Source organism: Stigmatopora nigra, chromosome 7 (assembly GCF_051989575.1).
Source record: "Stigmatopora nigra isolate UIUO_SnigA chromosome 7, RoL_Snig_1.1, whole genome shotgun sequence".
NCBI lineage: Eukaryota > Metazoa > Chordata > Actinopteri > Syngnathiformes > Syngnathidae > Stigmatopora > Stigmatopora nigra.
Window position 1 is genome coordinate 14,704,135 of NC_135514.1, and position 13,487 is coordinate 14,717,621.

Here is a 13,487-nt window from a genome sequence, read left to right on the forward strand (position 1 = left end):
TATGGTTTATTTTTTTCTTGAATTTCATACATAGACATCAAAATAAATTTTGTTAAGCATTTTATCCGTTTATCTTTTCTCTATTTTGAAATAAATGACCGTATCGGCCACATTTTCTTGCGTCATGGCGTTGTAACCTTGCAGTTTTGTGCATGTCAAGTCTTATTTATGTGAAAATACGCTAAATAACAAAAAGACAAAAATGAACTAAGTAGTATTACTAGTACTATTCTTTCCCACTTACCTGGCGATGACAAAAAGGACACAGCTGACTCCCAAGTAGGCTAGCAGAATGTAGATCCAAATATCGGGCGTCATAGGGTTGAGGAACGAGAAGAAGCCATTGTTGGTGGTGTTGGGTTTCCGGTAGAGGATGCTGATGCCCATGCTCATGAAGGGTTTGGTGAAGTCCACCACCTTCTCACGCATGTAGGTGATGGTGAACGGGGCCACCGCTAAGTCGGCTCTCTGGGAAGACAAAGGGATTTGTTAGATGGGACGGAATTGGCAGGAAGGAGTGCTTCCGCAGATTCGTCCTCCTATCAGCTGTCAGGCTCTTTAACAAAACAAATGGCAGAGTGTTAAGACCTACCGTATGTATACATGTACATCTATGTGTATGTATGTATATATGTATGTGTATATATTTGTATATATGTAAGTGAATATATGTAAGTGTATATACGTATGTGTATATATGTATGTGTATATATGTAAGTGTATATACGTATGTGTATATATGTATGTGTATATATGTAAGTGTATATATGTATGTGTATACAGTGTTCCCTCGGTTATCGCGGTTAATGGGGACCGGGACCACCCGCGATGAGTGAATTTCCGCAAAGTAGGGATTCCCCTTCAAAAATGCTTAATTTGAATTTAATTCCAACTTTTTTTTTTAAATTTTTACCCCCCTGTATACAGTACACCGTATAGAATACGGGTAGAGAGAGTGAAATTCATGTTTTAACAAAAAAAAACTGTAAAATATGTTGTTTCAATGTAATATTTGTATTTTTTTTTCAAAAAAAAATCTGTGAAGCTCTGAGTCCGCAGTAGCTGAACCGCGAAGTAAGCGAGGGAACACTGTATATGTATGTGTATATATGTATATGAATATATGTATGTGTGTATGTATGCGTATATATGTATGCGTATATATGTATGTGTATATATGTATATGAATATATGTATGTGTATATGTATGCGTATATATGTATGCGAATATATGTATGCGTATATATGTATGCGTATATATGTATGCATATACATATATACACATGCATATATACATATATATACAGACATACATGTATACACATATATATACATACATATATATATATATATATATATATATATATATATATATATATATATATATATATATATATATATATATATATATATATATATATATATATATATATATATATATATATATATATATATATATATATATATATATATATATATATATATTTCAGCAACACGCTTATTTATATATATTTTTATTAATGTATTTATTTATTAACTTACTTATTGCCGATCTATTTATGTCTACAATGTCTTTTCCTGTGTCTGTATTCTCATCCTCTTGCAAAAGTTATCCAATCCAATCCAAACTACCAAAAATATTTACTCATTTATTTCAACATGTCAGGTTTTGTAAACCAATAGCTAAGCTCAAATTCTTCTGTTTTATTTGATTAAATGAGGAAAACAATTGTGTTGGGTTAGGTCAAATTAAATGTGTCTAATCCAAAATAACATCTCTCCTAAACTATTCCCATTTGTACATCCCATCCCGTCCATCTGCGGACCCAAACCCTGCCAAACTGCCTTTTCACCCTGATTGGCCCACAACGTATCCGTCAAGAATGGGGGCGCCGGACGCAGCACGAGCCAAATAACTTGACGCCATCCCACCGCGTACCACATGGCTTGGCGTTATCTATCAATGCAGATGGCGTCGTCCCCCGAGGACAAACCCCGCCCCTTCCCCAAACATGGCGTTCCACTGATTCATCCATTTTTAATCCACCGCCTGTACACTTAACATTTATTTCATTTGACGAGCCAATCCCACGCCGCACGGGGCTAACGATGGGGGCTAATGAGCGTCGCCATCCGAGGTGAGTCGGGTATTTAGTGAAGGGCAACGCGGGTTGGCGTTTGCCAGTATGGCTCTTGAACCCGTGGCCCCGCGGCTGCGGGTCACCCCGCCTTAACGCCGACTAGGATGAGGATCAAAGTGGCATGTCGAAAAATGCTGGCGGTGGTGACGTGACCTCGTGAGCGGAGACGGGAAAAAAATGTACGGGTAAGGTAATGAATGTGGGCTTTCGGGAGAATTTAAAGGGATAGCGTACTTTGTTTTTTTGGTGGTGGGTTAAGCTAATTGGATTGGATGTTATTTTGTGGACTGTACTTTCAATTTTTAATTAAAACGCAGTACACAAAGAGAAAAATATCTGGTTTTGAGTATGTTTGCAAAAAAAAAAGAGAAATACTTGTAGAGAGATGTTATTTACCGTATTTTCACGACTATAAGGCGCACTTAAGAGTCTTAAATTTTCTCAAAAATAGACAGTGCGCCTTATAATCCAGTGCGCCTTATATATGGAAAAAAACAGAAAGGCAAAAACGAAAAACCACCAGTCTGATATTAAAAAAAAAACGCCTGAACTGAAACAATACTGTTAAATATACAGATGCCATCTTAGTTTACAAAATCTGCCATCATATAGCTCCTCCCCTACTGCAAGATCCAAAACATCAACAATGGCTGGCTCTAGAGGTGACTGTAAAGTAGTGGGTGAGTGCTACATACCTGGAAGTCAATAGCAATTACCGTAATTTCACCACTATAAGGCGCAATGATATTTTTCCATATGTAAGGCGCACTGTATTATAATGCGCACTGTCTATTTTGGAGAAAATGTAAGACTTATAGGTGCACCTTATAGTGGTGAAAATATGGTAATTGCTATTGATTTCCAGGTATGAAGCACTCACTTACCACAGTCACCTCTAGAGCCAGCCATTGTTGATGTTTTGGATAAAATCTTGCAGTGGGGGAGGAGCTATATGATGGAAGATTTTGTAAACTAAGATGGCATCTGCATATTTAACAGTATTCTTTCAGTTCAGGCGTTTGTGTTTTTTTTAATATCCGACATTGGTGGTTTTACGTTGTCTGTTTTTACCATATATAAGGCGCACTGGATTACAAGGCGCACTGTCTATTTTGGAGAAAATTTAAGACTTTTAAGTGCGCCTTATAGTGGTGAAAATACGGTAGTTTGTATTGTTTTGCAGGCAGATGACCAACTTGTTAGGCAGTGAGTCATATGTAAAAATGTTGGAATGTCTCACTATATTGCCTAAAGCAGTCAGTCATTGGTTGCTAGCCATCCAAATCCAAATGGATTGAAATAGCACTCAAAATTTTCAGCCTTTTTTCGTAATTCGTTTGTTCCCCCTCAAGGTTATTTCGATGGAGGTGGCGGGGGGGTATAAAAAGGAGCTCACATGGAGGAAAAAGTGCTGTAGCGGTAGCCCACCTTTCAGCAGGGCGAGCCATTGACTCCTACCACGCCATTCCTGCCGCTAAATGCCATTTAAGCTATTACAAGTTTTCAGCTGAGTACAGCGCTGACCCGGCGGTCTCGCCCGAGCACAAAGACGCTCCGAGCGTTGACGGGGGGCACTTAGGAAATGCCAGAAGGGAATTGCACCAATCAGGTGTTTTTTTTTCTTTTCCCGCGGCGATAGAGGTGCTTTCGATGAGATGATGGATGCTAGCTGTCATACGTCGTTACGATAGACGCGTAACCGTGTTCGACTCGAAATGTTATACAAGCTTTTTTTGCAATGATGATGAATTACAATTAGAGTGTAGATTAGATAAAAAGGGAAGTGGACGGCACGGTGGGGAAGTGGAGAGTGAGAAGGGCTCGCAGTTTGGGGTTGTGGGTTCGAGTCCAGGTTGGTTCGGAGTGCAGGGATAGGCTCTAGAACCCCCTAGCAACTGTTGGGCATATTTTTATCCATATTTTTGGGTTGTACCAGGCAAGGAATACGCAATGAAGAGGGAAAATATCATATATGGAAAGATATATAAGTCTCACTGGAGTATAAGTCGCAATTGAGGTATTTTGATGGATGAGAAACAGACGATGTGAAATCCTGTTGATGTAATATTTTGAGATTTTGGAATTACTATAGGCTAAAAAATAAGGGGCTAGTCTTTTTTAAAAAAATCAAGTTTGATTTGTACCTCTTACTATTTTTGAGCTATTGGCATAAGGACATAGTTTTAGTTTTGTCATTTTGTCTTGTTGTTGTATTTGTGTATTTATATGTATGTGTATATGTATAGTTATATGTATGTGTATATGTATAGTTATATGTATGTATGTGTATATGTATAGTTATATGTATGTATGTGTATATGTATATTTATATATATATTTATATATGTATGTGTATATATGTTTAAATATATATGTATATGTTTAGATTTGTGTATATATGTTTATATATGTTTAGATTTGTGTATATATGTTTAGATATGTGTATATATGTTTATATATATATATATATATATATATATATATATATATATATATGTTAAAATGTGTGTATATATGTTTATATATATATGTTTAGATGTGTGTATATATGTTTATATATATGTTTAGATGTGTGTATATATGTTTATATTTATGTTTAGATGTGTGTATATGTATATGTTTAAATATATATGCAAGTGTATATATATTTATGTGTATATATGTTTATACATGTATGTATGTGTATATATGTATATTGTTTTTCTGTCATCAACACGCTTATTTATTTAGGTCTAAAATGTCTTTTTCTGTGTCGGTATTCTCACCCTCTTGCTACTGTGACAGTGAAATTTCCCAAATATGGAATAAATAAAGTTATCTAATCTATATAGTCTATGTTTTGACTGCTTCACTAAAAACAGATAGTCAGTTTTAAGCGAACTAGTCAAAACATTAAAAAAACAGATTGAAGTATTTTTTTTGTAAACTTTGCAGTACTTACATGCTCGATGAGTTCCCGGATCATCCCATTCCACTGTCCCTTATCGTCTTGGGATCCGTATTTGCCATCTGGGACCAGCTGGATCTCGTAGGTGAAACCCAGCACGGAAGCCAACTCCTTCAGCAAATCCACACAGAAACCTTCGAAGCGATCGTTCCCCACCAGCGCCTTGTCAGATTTCTTAAGCATGACATATGGCTCCTCCTGCGCATCAGACGAAGAAAAGCCACAACGACGTTTTGGTGAGAGCTCGCCCTTTGCGCTTGGGTTCTCCGCATTTGCCTAATTGCTACAAAAAAAGGACCTAAGCGCCAGTCGCTGTTGAACTTAACAGGTAGCGACAGCGGATTCGAGTCGGGTATTAGAATATGTAAAAAAGCCTCGCGCTACTTTTAACGGTGATGGATTAGCAAAAGAAGAACGTAAAACTAAGAAAAGTCGTTTTAAATGCAAAGTGAGGACTGACGTAGTACTTTTTGGTCACAGTATTCTATACCGACGTTTTCCGGGCCTTGGACTATGCTATGTAGCTCAGGGGTGTCAAACATATGGCCCGCGGCCCGGATCCGGCCCGTCTGGTGGTTTGGTACGGCCCAGGGAAGAAAGCTGCATTGTATAAAAAAATATGAATTTTCTTTAAAATTTGTAGTTCTTGTTTTATCCGCTAGGGGCGCAGTGTTTTAGTACTCTCTTGTCCATAATATATTGTTCATAATGTAAAAGGAAAATTATTTTAATAAACATTTGGATAATTTACTCATTCTTTGCACTAATTATTAGTATTAGTGACTAATACAGGGGTGTCAAACATACGGCCCGCGGGCCGGATCCGGCCCGTCTGGTGGTTTGGTAGGGCCCGGGGAAGAAAGCTGCATTGTATAAAAAAAATATGAATTTTCTTTAAAATGTGTAGTTCTTTTATTATCCACTAGGGGGCGCAGTGTTTTAGTACGTGCAGACAACATGAATTGACATTTATTTATGTTCTTATGTTATTCACTTGTTCGTAATATATTGTTCATAATGTAAAAGGAAAATTCTTTTAATAAACATTTGGATAATGTACTCATTCTTTGCGCTAATTATTAGTATTAGTGACTAATACATGGGGTGTCAAACATACGGCCCGCGGGCCAGATCTGGCCCGTCTGGTGGTTTGGTACGGCCCGGAAAAGAAAGCTGCATTGTACAAAAAAATATGAATTTTCTTTAAAATGTGTAGTTCTTGTATTATCCGCTAGGGGCGCAGTATGTTAGTACGGGCAGACAACATGAATTGACATTTATTTATGTTCTTATGTTATTCTCCTGTTCGTAATATATTGATCATAATGTAAAAGGAAAATTCTTTTAATAAACATTTTGATAATTTACTAATTCTTTGCACTAATTATTAGTATTAGTAACTAATACAAAGGAAAAAAGTGGGCTTATTGTTAGTTCTATGTCATTTTGCAATGAGTTTACTGGTCCGTTGGCCCGCTTGATCTCAAATTAAGCCGTATTCGGCTCGCAGACCAAAGGGAGTTTGTTACCCCTGATGTAGCCTGGTACATTTTTATGGTCAAGGTAGATGAGGCTCTTTACTAGTTTGTAATATTTCGCCTGGCTGGTCATAATTTGGCAGCTCGATTAACAGCGGAACACGGCGGCAATTAAACGGAACATGGCTACGATGGCGGCTTCATCGACTTTTACGCACGAGAGTGACATGATGTGATGACTTTAATTTAGTGAAACGGCCTTGTATGTTTAATGGGATGTTAGCAAAGCCTTGGGTGGGTGTTTGCTGGGGTGCTGGAGCCTAGCTCTGCTAAGTACCCGGAGGAAACCCACGCCAGCCCGGGGAAAACATTTTTTATACAAAATTGGGACACTTTGACCAATTTCCAAGGGTTTAGTCGGTAGTAGAACCAATGAGAATTTACATATAAAGTGCTCAGCTACTTCCGAAATTTTCAAGTTACAAAAATGTCTTGGAAGCAAATTAATTTTGTAAGTAGAGGTACGACTGTGGGACACTTTGACCAATTTTAAAGGGTTGAGTTGGTAGTTGAAGACAATGGGACCAATTAGAGAATTTACATATAGAGTACACCTTTACTTACGAATTTTTCAAGTTAATCTTGGAACCAATTAATTTTGTAAGTAGAGGTATGACTGTGGGACACTTTGAGCAATTTTAAAGGGTTTAATTGGTAGTTCTGTGAGGACAGTGGAACAAATGACAGAATTTACATATAAAGTACACCTCTACTTATGAAATTTTCAAGTTACAAGTCTAGGAACTAATACATTTTGTAAGTAGAGGTACCACTGTGGGACACTTTGAGCAATTCTAAAGGGTTTAGTTGGTGGTTGTATGAGGACCGTTGTACAAATGAGAGAATTTACATATTCTACTTACGAAATTTTCAAGTTACAAGTCTTGGAACCAATTAATTTTGTAAGTAGAGGTACGACTGTGAGAAACTTTGACCAATTTTAAAGGGTTTAGTTGGTCGTTGTGTGAGGACCGTGGAAGAAATTAGATCATTTACATATAAAGTACACCTCTACTTACAGAATTTTCTAGTTACAAGTCTTGGAACCAATTAATTTTGTAAGTAGAGGTACAACTGTGGGACATTGAGCAATTTTAAAGGGTTTAGTTGGTAGTTGTGTGAGAACTGTGGAACGAATTATGGAATTTACATATAAAGTACACCTCTACTTACAAATTCTTCAAGTTAAGACAAAAATTCTGGAACCAATTAATTTTGTAAGTAGAAGTACAACTGTGGAACACTTTGACCAATTTTAAAGGGTTTAGTTGGTAGTTGTGTGAAGACCGTGAAAACCAATGAACAAATTTACATATAAAGTACACCTCTACTTACAAAAGTTTCAAGATAAGACAAAAATTCAGGAAACAATTAATTTTGTAAGTAGAGGTACGACTATGGGACACTTTCATCAACTTTAAAGGGTTTAGTTGGTAGTTGTATGAGGACTGTGGAACAAATGAGACAATTTACATATAATGTACACCTCTACTTACAAAATTTTCAAGTTAAGACAAAAATTCTGTAACCAATTAATTTTGTAAGTAGAAGTACGACTGTATTTTAGGATAGACTTGACGAAGATACACTTCTGCAAACTCCACATAGTCAGAACCCACTTGGGATCGAACCCTCGGCCCCAGAACCAAAATAACCACCCGCTCTAATGTTTATGTACACAATAAGAATAAAAATCCACTCGGACTCTGAACACGTTCCAAAATAAATAACTTATGACAACTCAACGACAAACGGATTTCCAATTTAGCCCAAATCGTCCAATTAAATTGATCAAAAAAGTTTTGGCATGCCCAGGGAAAGCATTTCCATCTGTTTGGGAATCTAGCAATTGTTGTTATTCCCCCACGGATGGCGGCGAAATCAAAACGCCGCTAGCCGTCGCCGTCTCGCCCACGCACGTACGCGGGGAGGCGGGCCCTCACGGAGACATTACAGGAAATGGAGTGCAAACAATTAATGTAAGGGGAGAAAACGCATTAAGTCGCCTAATCTCTTGGACAAAGTTATCGCTATAAAGCTGTCAGACGTCTCGTTCACGCATCGGCGGCGTCGCTTTGCGGCAATGTCATTATGCAAAGATGGCGAGATTGATATTAAAAGGCGAAGATTTTCTTGGGCAAATTGAAAGTAGATTGTTTTACGACCTTGAACTAATGACTCGATAGAAGGATTGAAAATGCACTTTTTTAAAAAGAGGCTTCATTATAAACTTACTTTAACTTGTTTTTAATACTTCTTCCCCCCCTTGAGATTTACAAAGGACTTTTGATCATTTTGGGATTTTTGGGGGAAATTAAGGTAAGATCAAGGAAGGTACATACAGTCATACCTCTACTTGTGAATACGTATACTTATGAGTACCTCGACGTGTGAGTACCTCGACTTGTGACTACCTCGACTTGTGAGTACTTCTAACTATGAGTACCTCTACTTTTGAATACCTCTACCTTTGAGTACCTCTACTTATGAGTACCTCTACTTATGAGTGCCTCTACTTTTGAGTACCTCTACTTTTGAGTACCTCGACTTGTGAGTACCTCTACTTTTGAGTACCTCTACTTTTGAGTACCTCTACTTTTGAATACCTCTACTTTTGAATACCTCTACTTTTGAATACCTCTACCTTTGAGTACCTCTACTTTTGAGTACCTCTACTTTTGAGTACCTCGACTTGTGAGTACCTCTACTTTTGAGTACCTCTACTTTTGAGTACCTCTACTTTTGAGTACCTCTACTTTTGAATACCTCTACTTTTGAATACCTCTACTTTTGAATACCTCTACTTTCGAATACCTCTACTTTTGAATACCTCTACTTTTGAATACCTCTACTTAGGAATACCTCTACTTAGGAATACCTCTACTTAGGAACACCTCTACTTAGGAATACCTCTACTTAGCAATACCTCTACCTATGAATACCTCTACCTATGAATACCTCTACCTATGAATATCTCTACTTATGAATACCTCTACTTATGCACACCTCTACTTATGAATACCTCTACTTATGAATACCTCTACTTTTGAATAACTCTACTTTTGATTAACTCTACTTATGAATACCTCTACTTACGTTAGCAATTCTATGGACAGAATTCAGGCAAGACATTATGATAATGGAAAAGATCTCCATTTTTAGCTCAATGGTCCAATGGCGTGACAGGCAAACGACTTACGAGGATGGTGGTGATGACGAGGGAGCGGTTGGCCAGCGAGTCGGTGATGTTCATCCCCTTTCGCTTGGGCACCTCGGAGATGTTGAGACCTCCCAAGGCACTCCACTTGCCGACCTGCGGGGGTGAAGAAGCGGGAGATGATTTCTTGACTCAACTTTTTTTTGAAAGTACTTTGTGCTTGAATTCATGGCTAAAAAAAATTTGGACTACATTTGTTTTAAGGTGACTGATGTAGCTTAACATAGCATGTAACGAGATGTAGCATGTGGTATCGTAAGGTAACAACATCACATGATAAAAAATTAGAGGCTTACATTATTATTTAGTTTTAGTTTTCCCGATTTATTCACTGGTATTGTGAATGAATGGTGGAGTTTTAAATAAAAAAATAAACCAAAAAACATTGAAATTGGTTCCAAAATGTTTTTGGTGACTTTTATTTGTCATCAATAGAGTTTTGTTTATATGAAAATTCTGCAATTCGTTCCAAACCCCCCAAAAAATTACCAACTAAAACCTTTAAAAATGTCCTTAAATTTTCTATAAAAAACACAAAAAAAACAACATTTTTTTAATGAATTGAAATGAATAACAACCACCCAAAAAAAAAATTTTAAGTAGGAAGCTAACATTAGTACAAAAAAACCAACAAGTGAACGGCAAAAATAGAATAAAAACAATTTTTAATGAATATAAATAAATAACAACGACCCAAAAAAACTACTTTTAAGGAGAAAGCTAACATTAGCAAACAAAAACACCTAAACAACGTACACTTACAACTTAACAAAACAAACCAAACATTACTAATTGTTCATTCGCTGCCAGCCTCCCAGTCCAAGTGGATTGGACGGCTACCACAGCTACATAACTATCTAAAAAAATCATTTTTAAAAGCTACCCAAATTCAATCAACTAATTCCTCAATTACCAACAAGACCATACATCAACATCCCATTCCCCTTCCTCTTTAAAAACCCGTATCCACCACTAAGACCCCGATTTCAATTCCGCAACCCACTCCAACTCGGGCTAATATTCAATTACAAGGGATTATCCGGGAAAAGTCCACACCCTAACAGGCTAAAGCCGATTCGGCGGCATGTACAAGCGACGTAAGGGGAAATGGGAAACACGCCGGCGGGGATGCTAATGCGCCATCAAATAACGACGCTACACTTTCTATTCCGATGACTGCGACTCCGACAAAAATCGGTTTTAAGCCATTTTTTTTAACCAGATGAAAAGCCTCCGCCATTATATCGTTTTTAGAGCCTTTAGGGACTACTTGAGGAAGTTATAATGGGGCTTATACCCTGTTTGATATATTCAAAATGTATAAAAGCTGTAGTAGCATAAATTTAGTACTTTAAATAAGTACTGTTTAATATCTAAGTGCTGTTGAAAACAGTAAATATTTAGATATTTAGATATTAAACTCCCATGAATATAATTTTGAGAGCTGGTTTCAACAGTACTTAGAGATTAAACAATACTTAGATATTAAACACTACTTGGATACTAAACACTACTTAGATACTAAACAGTACTTAGTTTTTAAACAGTAATTAGATATTAGATACTAAACAGTACTTAGATATTAAACAGTACCTAGATATTAGATATTAAACAGTATTTAGATATTAGATATTAAACAGTACTTAGATATTAGATACTAAACAGTACTTAGATATTAAACAGTACCTAGATATTAGATATTAAACAGTATTTAGATATTAGATATTAAACAGTACTTAGATATTAGATACTAAACAGTACTTAGATATTAAACAGTACCTAGATATTAGATATTAAACAGTATTTAGATATTAGATATTAAACAGTACTTAGATATTAGATACTAAACAGTACTTAGATATTAGATACTAAACAGTACTTAGATATTAAACAGTACTTAGATATTAGATATTAAACAGTATTTAGATATTAGATATTAAACAGTACTTCGATATTAGATACTAAACAGTACTTAGATATTAGATACTAAACAGTACTTAGATATTAAACAGTACTTAGATATTAGATATTAAACAGTATTTATATATTAGATACTAAACAGTACTTAGATATTAGATACTAAACAGTACTTAGATTTTAAACAGTACTCAGATATTAGATATTAAACAGTATTTAGATATTAGATATTAAACAGTATTTAGATATTAGATATTAAACAGTATTTAGATATTAGATATTAAACAGTACTTAGATATTAGATATTAAACAGTATTTAGATATTAGATATTAAACAGTACTTCGATATTAGATACTAAACAGTACTTAGATATTAGATACTAAAAAGTACTTAGATATTAAACAGTACTTAGATATTAGATATTAAACTGTATTTAGATATGAGATATAAAACAGTACTTAGATATTAGATATTAAACAGTACTTAGATATTAGACATTAAACAGTACTTAGATATTAGATATTAAACAGTACTTAGATATTAGATATTAAACAGTATTTAGATATTAAACAGTATTTAGATATTAGATATTAAACAGTACTTAGATATTAGATACTAAACAGTACTTAGATATTAGATACTAAACAGTACTTAGATTTTAAACAGTACTTAGATATTAGATATTAAACAGTATTTAGATATTAGATATTAAACAGTACTTAGATATTAAACAGTACTTAGATATTAGATATTAAACAGTACTTAGATATTAGATATTAAACAGTACTTAGATATTAAACAGTACTTAGATATTAGATATTAAACAGTACTTGGATATTAAACAGTACTTAGATATTAGATATTAAACAGTATTTAGATATTAAACAGTACTTAAATATTAGATATTAAACAGTACTAAGATATCAGATATGAAACAGTACTTAATAGATGTTGAGAAAATAAAACAAAGTGCATTTTCCAGTCTAAAAATCTTATTCTACAGATTAAATGTGCTAATAATAATGTTTTTACTCTGTTTTTGTCTCACTCTGAAATCTAATGTTGGTTTTTTTTTTGGGTATAATCAGGTGAAAAACTGTATGTTAACATAGCATGTCAACAAGCTGTAGTAGCATAAAGACTAAACTAAGTCCGCCATCTTTTATGATAAACGAAGAGAAAAAACTGTAGTTTTTCAGCTACCTGACACTTACTTATAAGTCTATTTATTTGGTGTTTATTATACAGGCCATTAGCAACAAAGTGCATTTTGGGCTTCACCTCCGATTAGCATTAAGAGAGGCGCTAATTAACATCGGAACGTGTAGCGGAATTCAATTTGCTTTATGATCCATTCGCGTTTCGGGAAAGGACCGATTTAGTTCCTTGTTAGGAGGTAAATTATGACTGTCGATTGGTCGTCTGCTAACGAGGAAATGAAGGTTTGGGAGGAAACGATTCAAAGAGATTAATCAAGATAGCGGATTGAACCTGTCTTGGTATTAAGGAGAATTAATTCAGTCTTTGAATTAACTCCTGCTATTAAAAAAAACATGTACAGTATTTTCTCGCATTTAAGCCTTACAATGGTTGAGTTTTACAATTTCTCGGATATAAGCCGTACCCTTAAAATTGCCCTAAAATAGTTGAATTTTACAATTTCTTGCATATAAGCCGTACCCTTAAAATTGCCTTAAAATGGTTGAATTTAAAGATTTCTCACATA

The 13,487-nt window shown here is 35.2% G+C and overlaps 1 protein-coding gene across 1 annotated transcript in view; it reads right to left on the reverse strand.

Annotated features, from left to right (window-relative positions):
• The window catches only part of grik3 (glutamate ionotropic receptor kainate type subunit 3), a 96,974-nt gene that overhangs the window by 17,147 nt on the left and 66,340 nt on the right, over positions 1 to 13,487 (reverse strand). The window contains exons 9-11 of the mRNA XM_077720734.1: positions 9,826 to 9,939; positions 5,083 to 5,286; positions 245 to 468 (exon numbers count right to left, since the gene is read on the reverse strand). Coding sequence (XP_077576860.1) covers positions 245 to 468; positions 5,083 to 5,286; positions 9,826 to 9,939 — 542 coding nt within the window. The remainder of the gene's footprint in view (positions 1 to 244; positions 469 to 5,082; positions 5,287 to 9,825; positions 9,940 to 13,487) is intronic.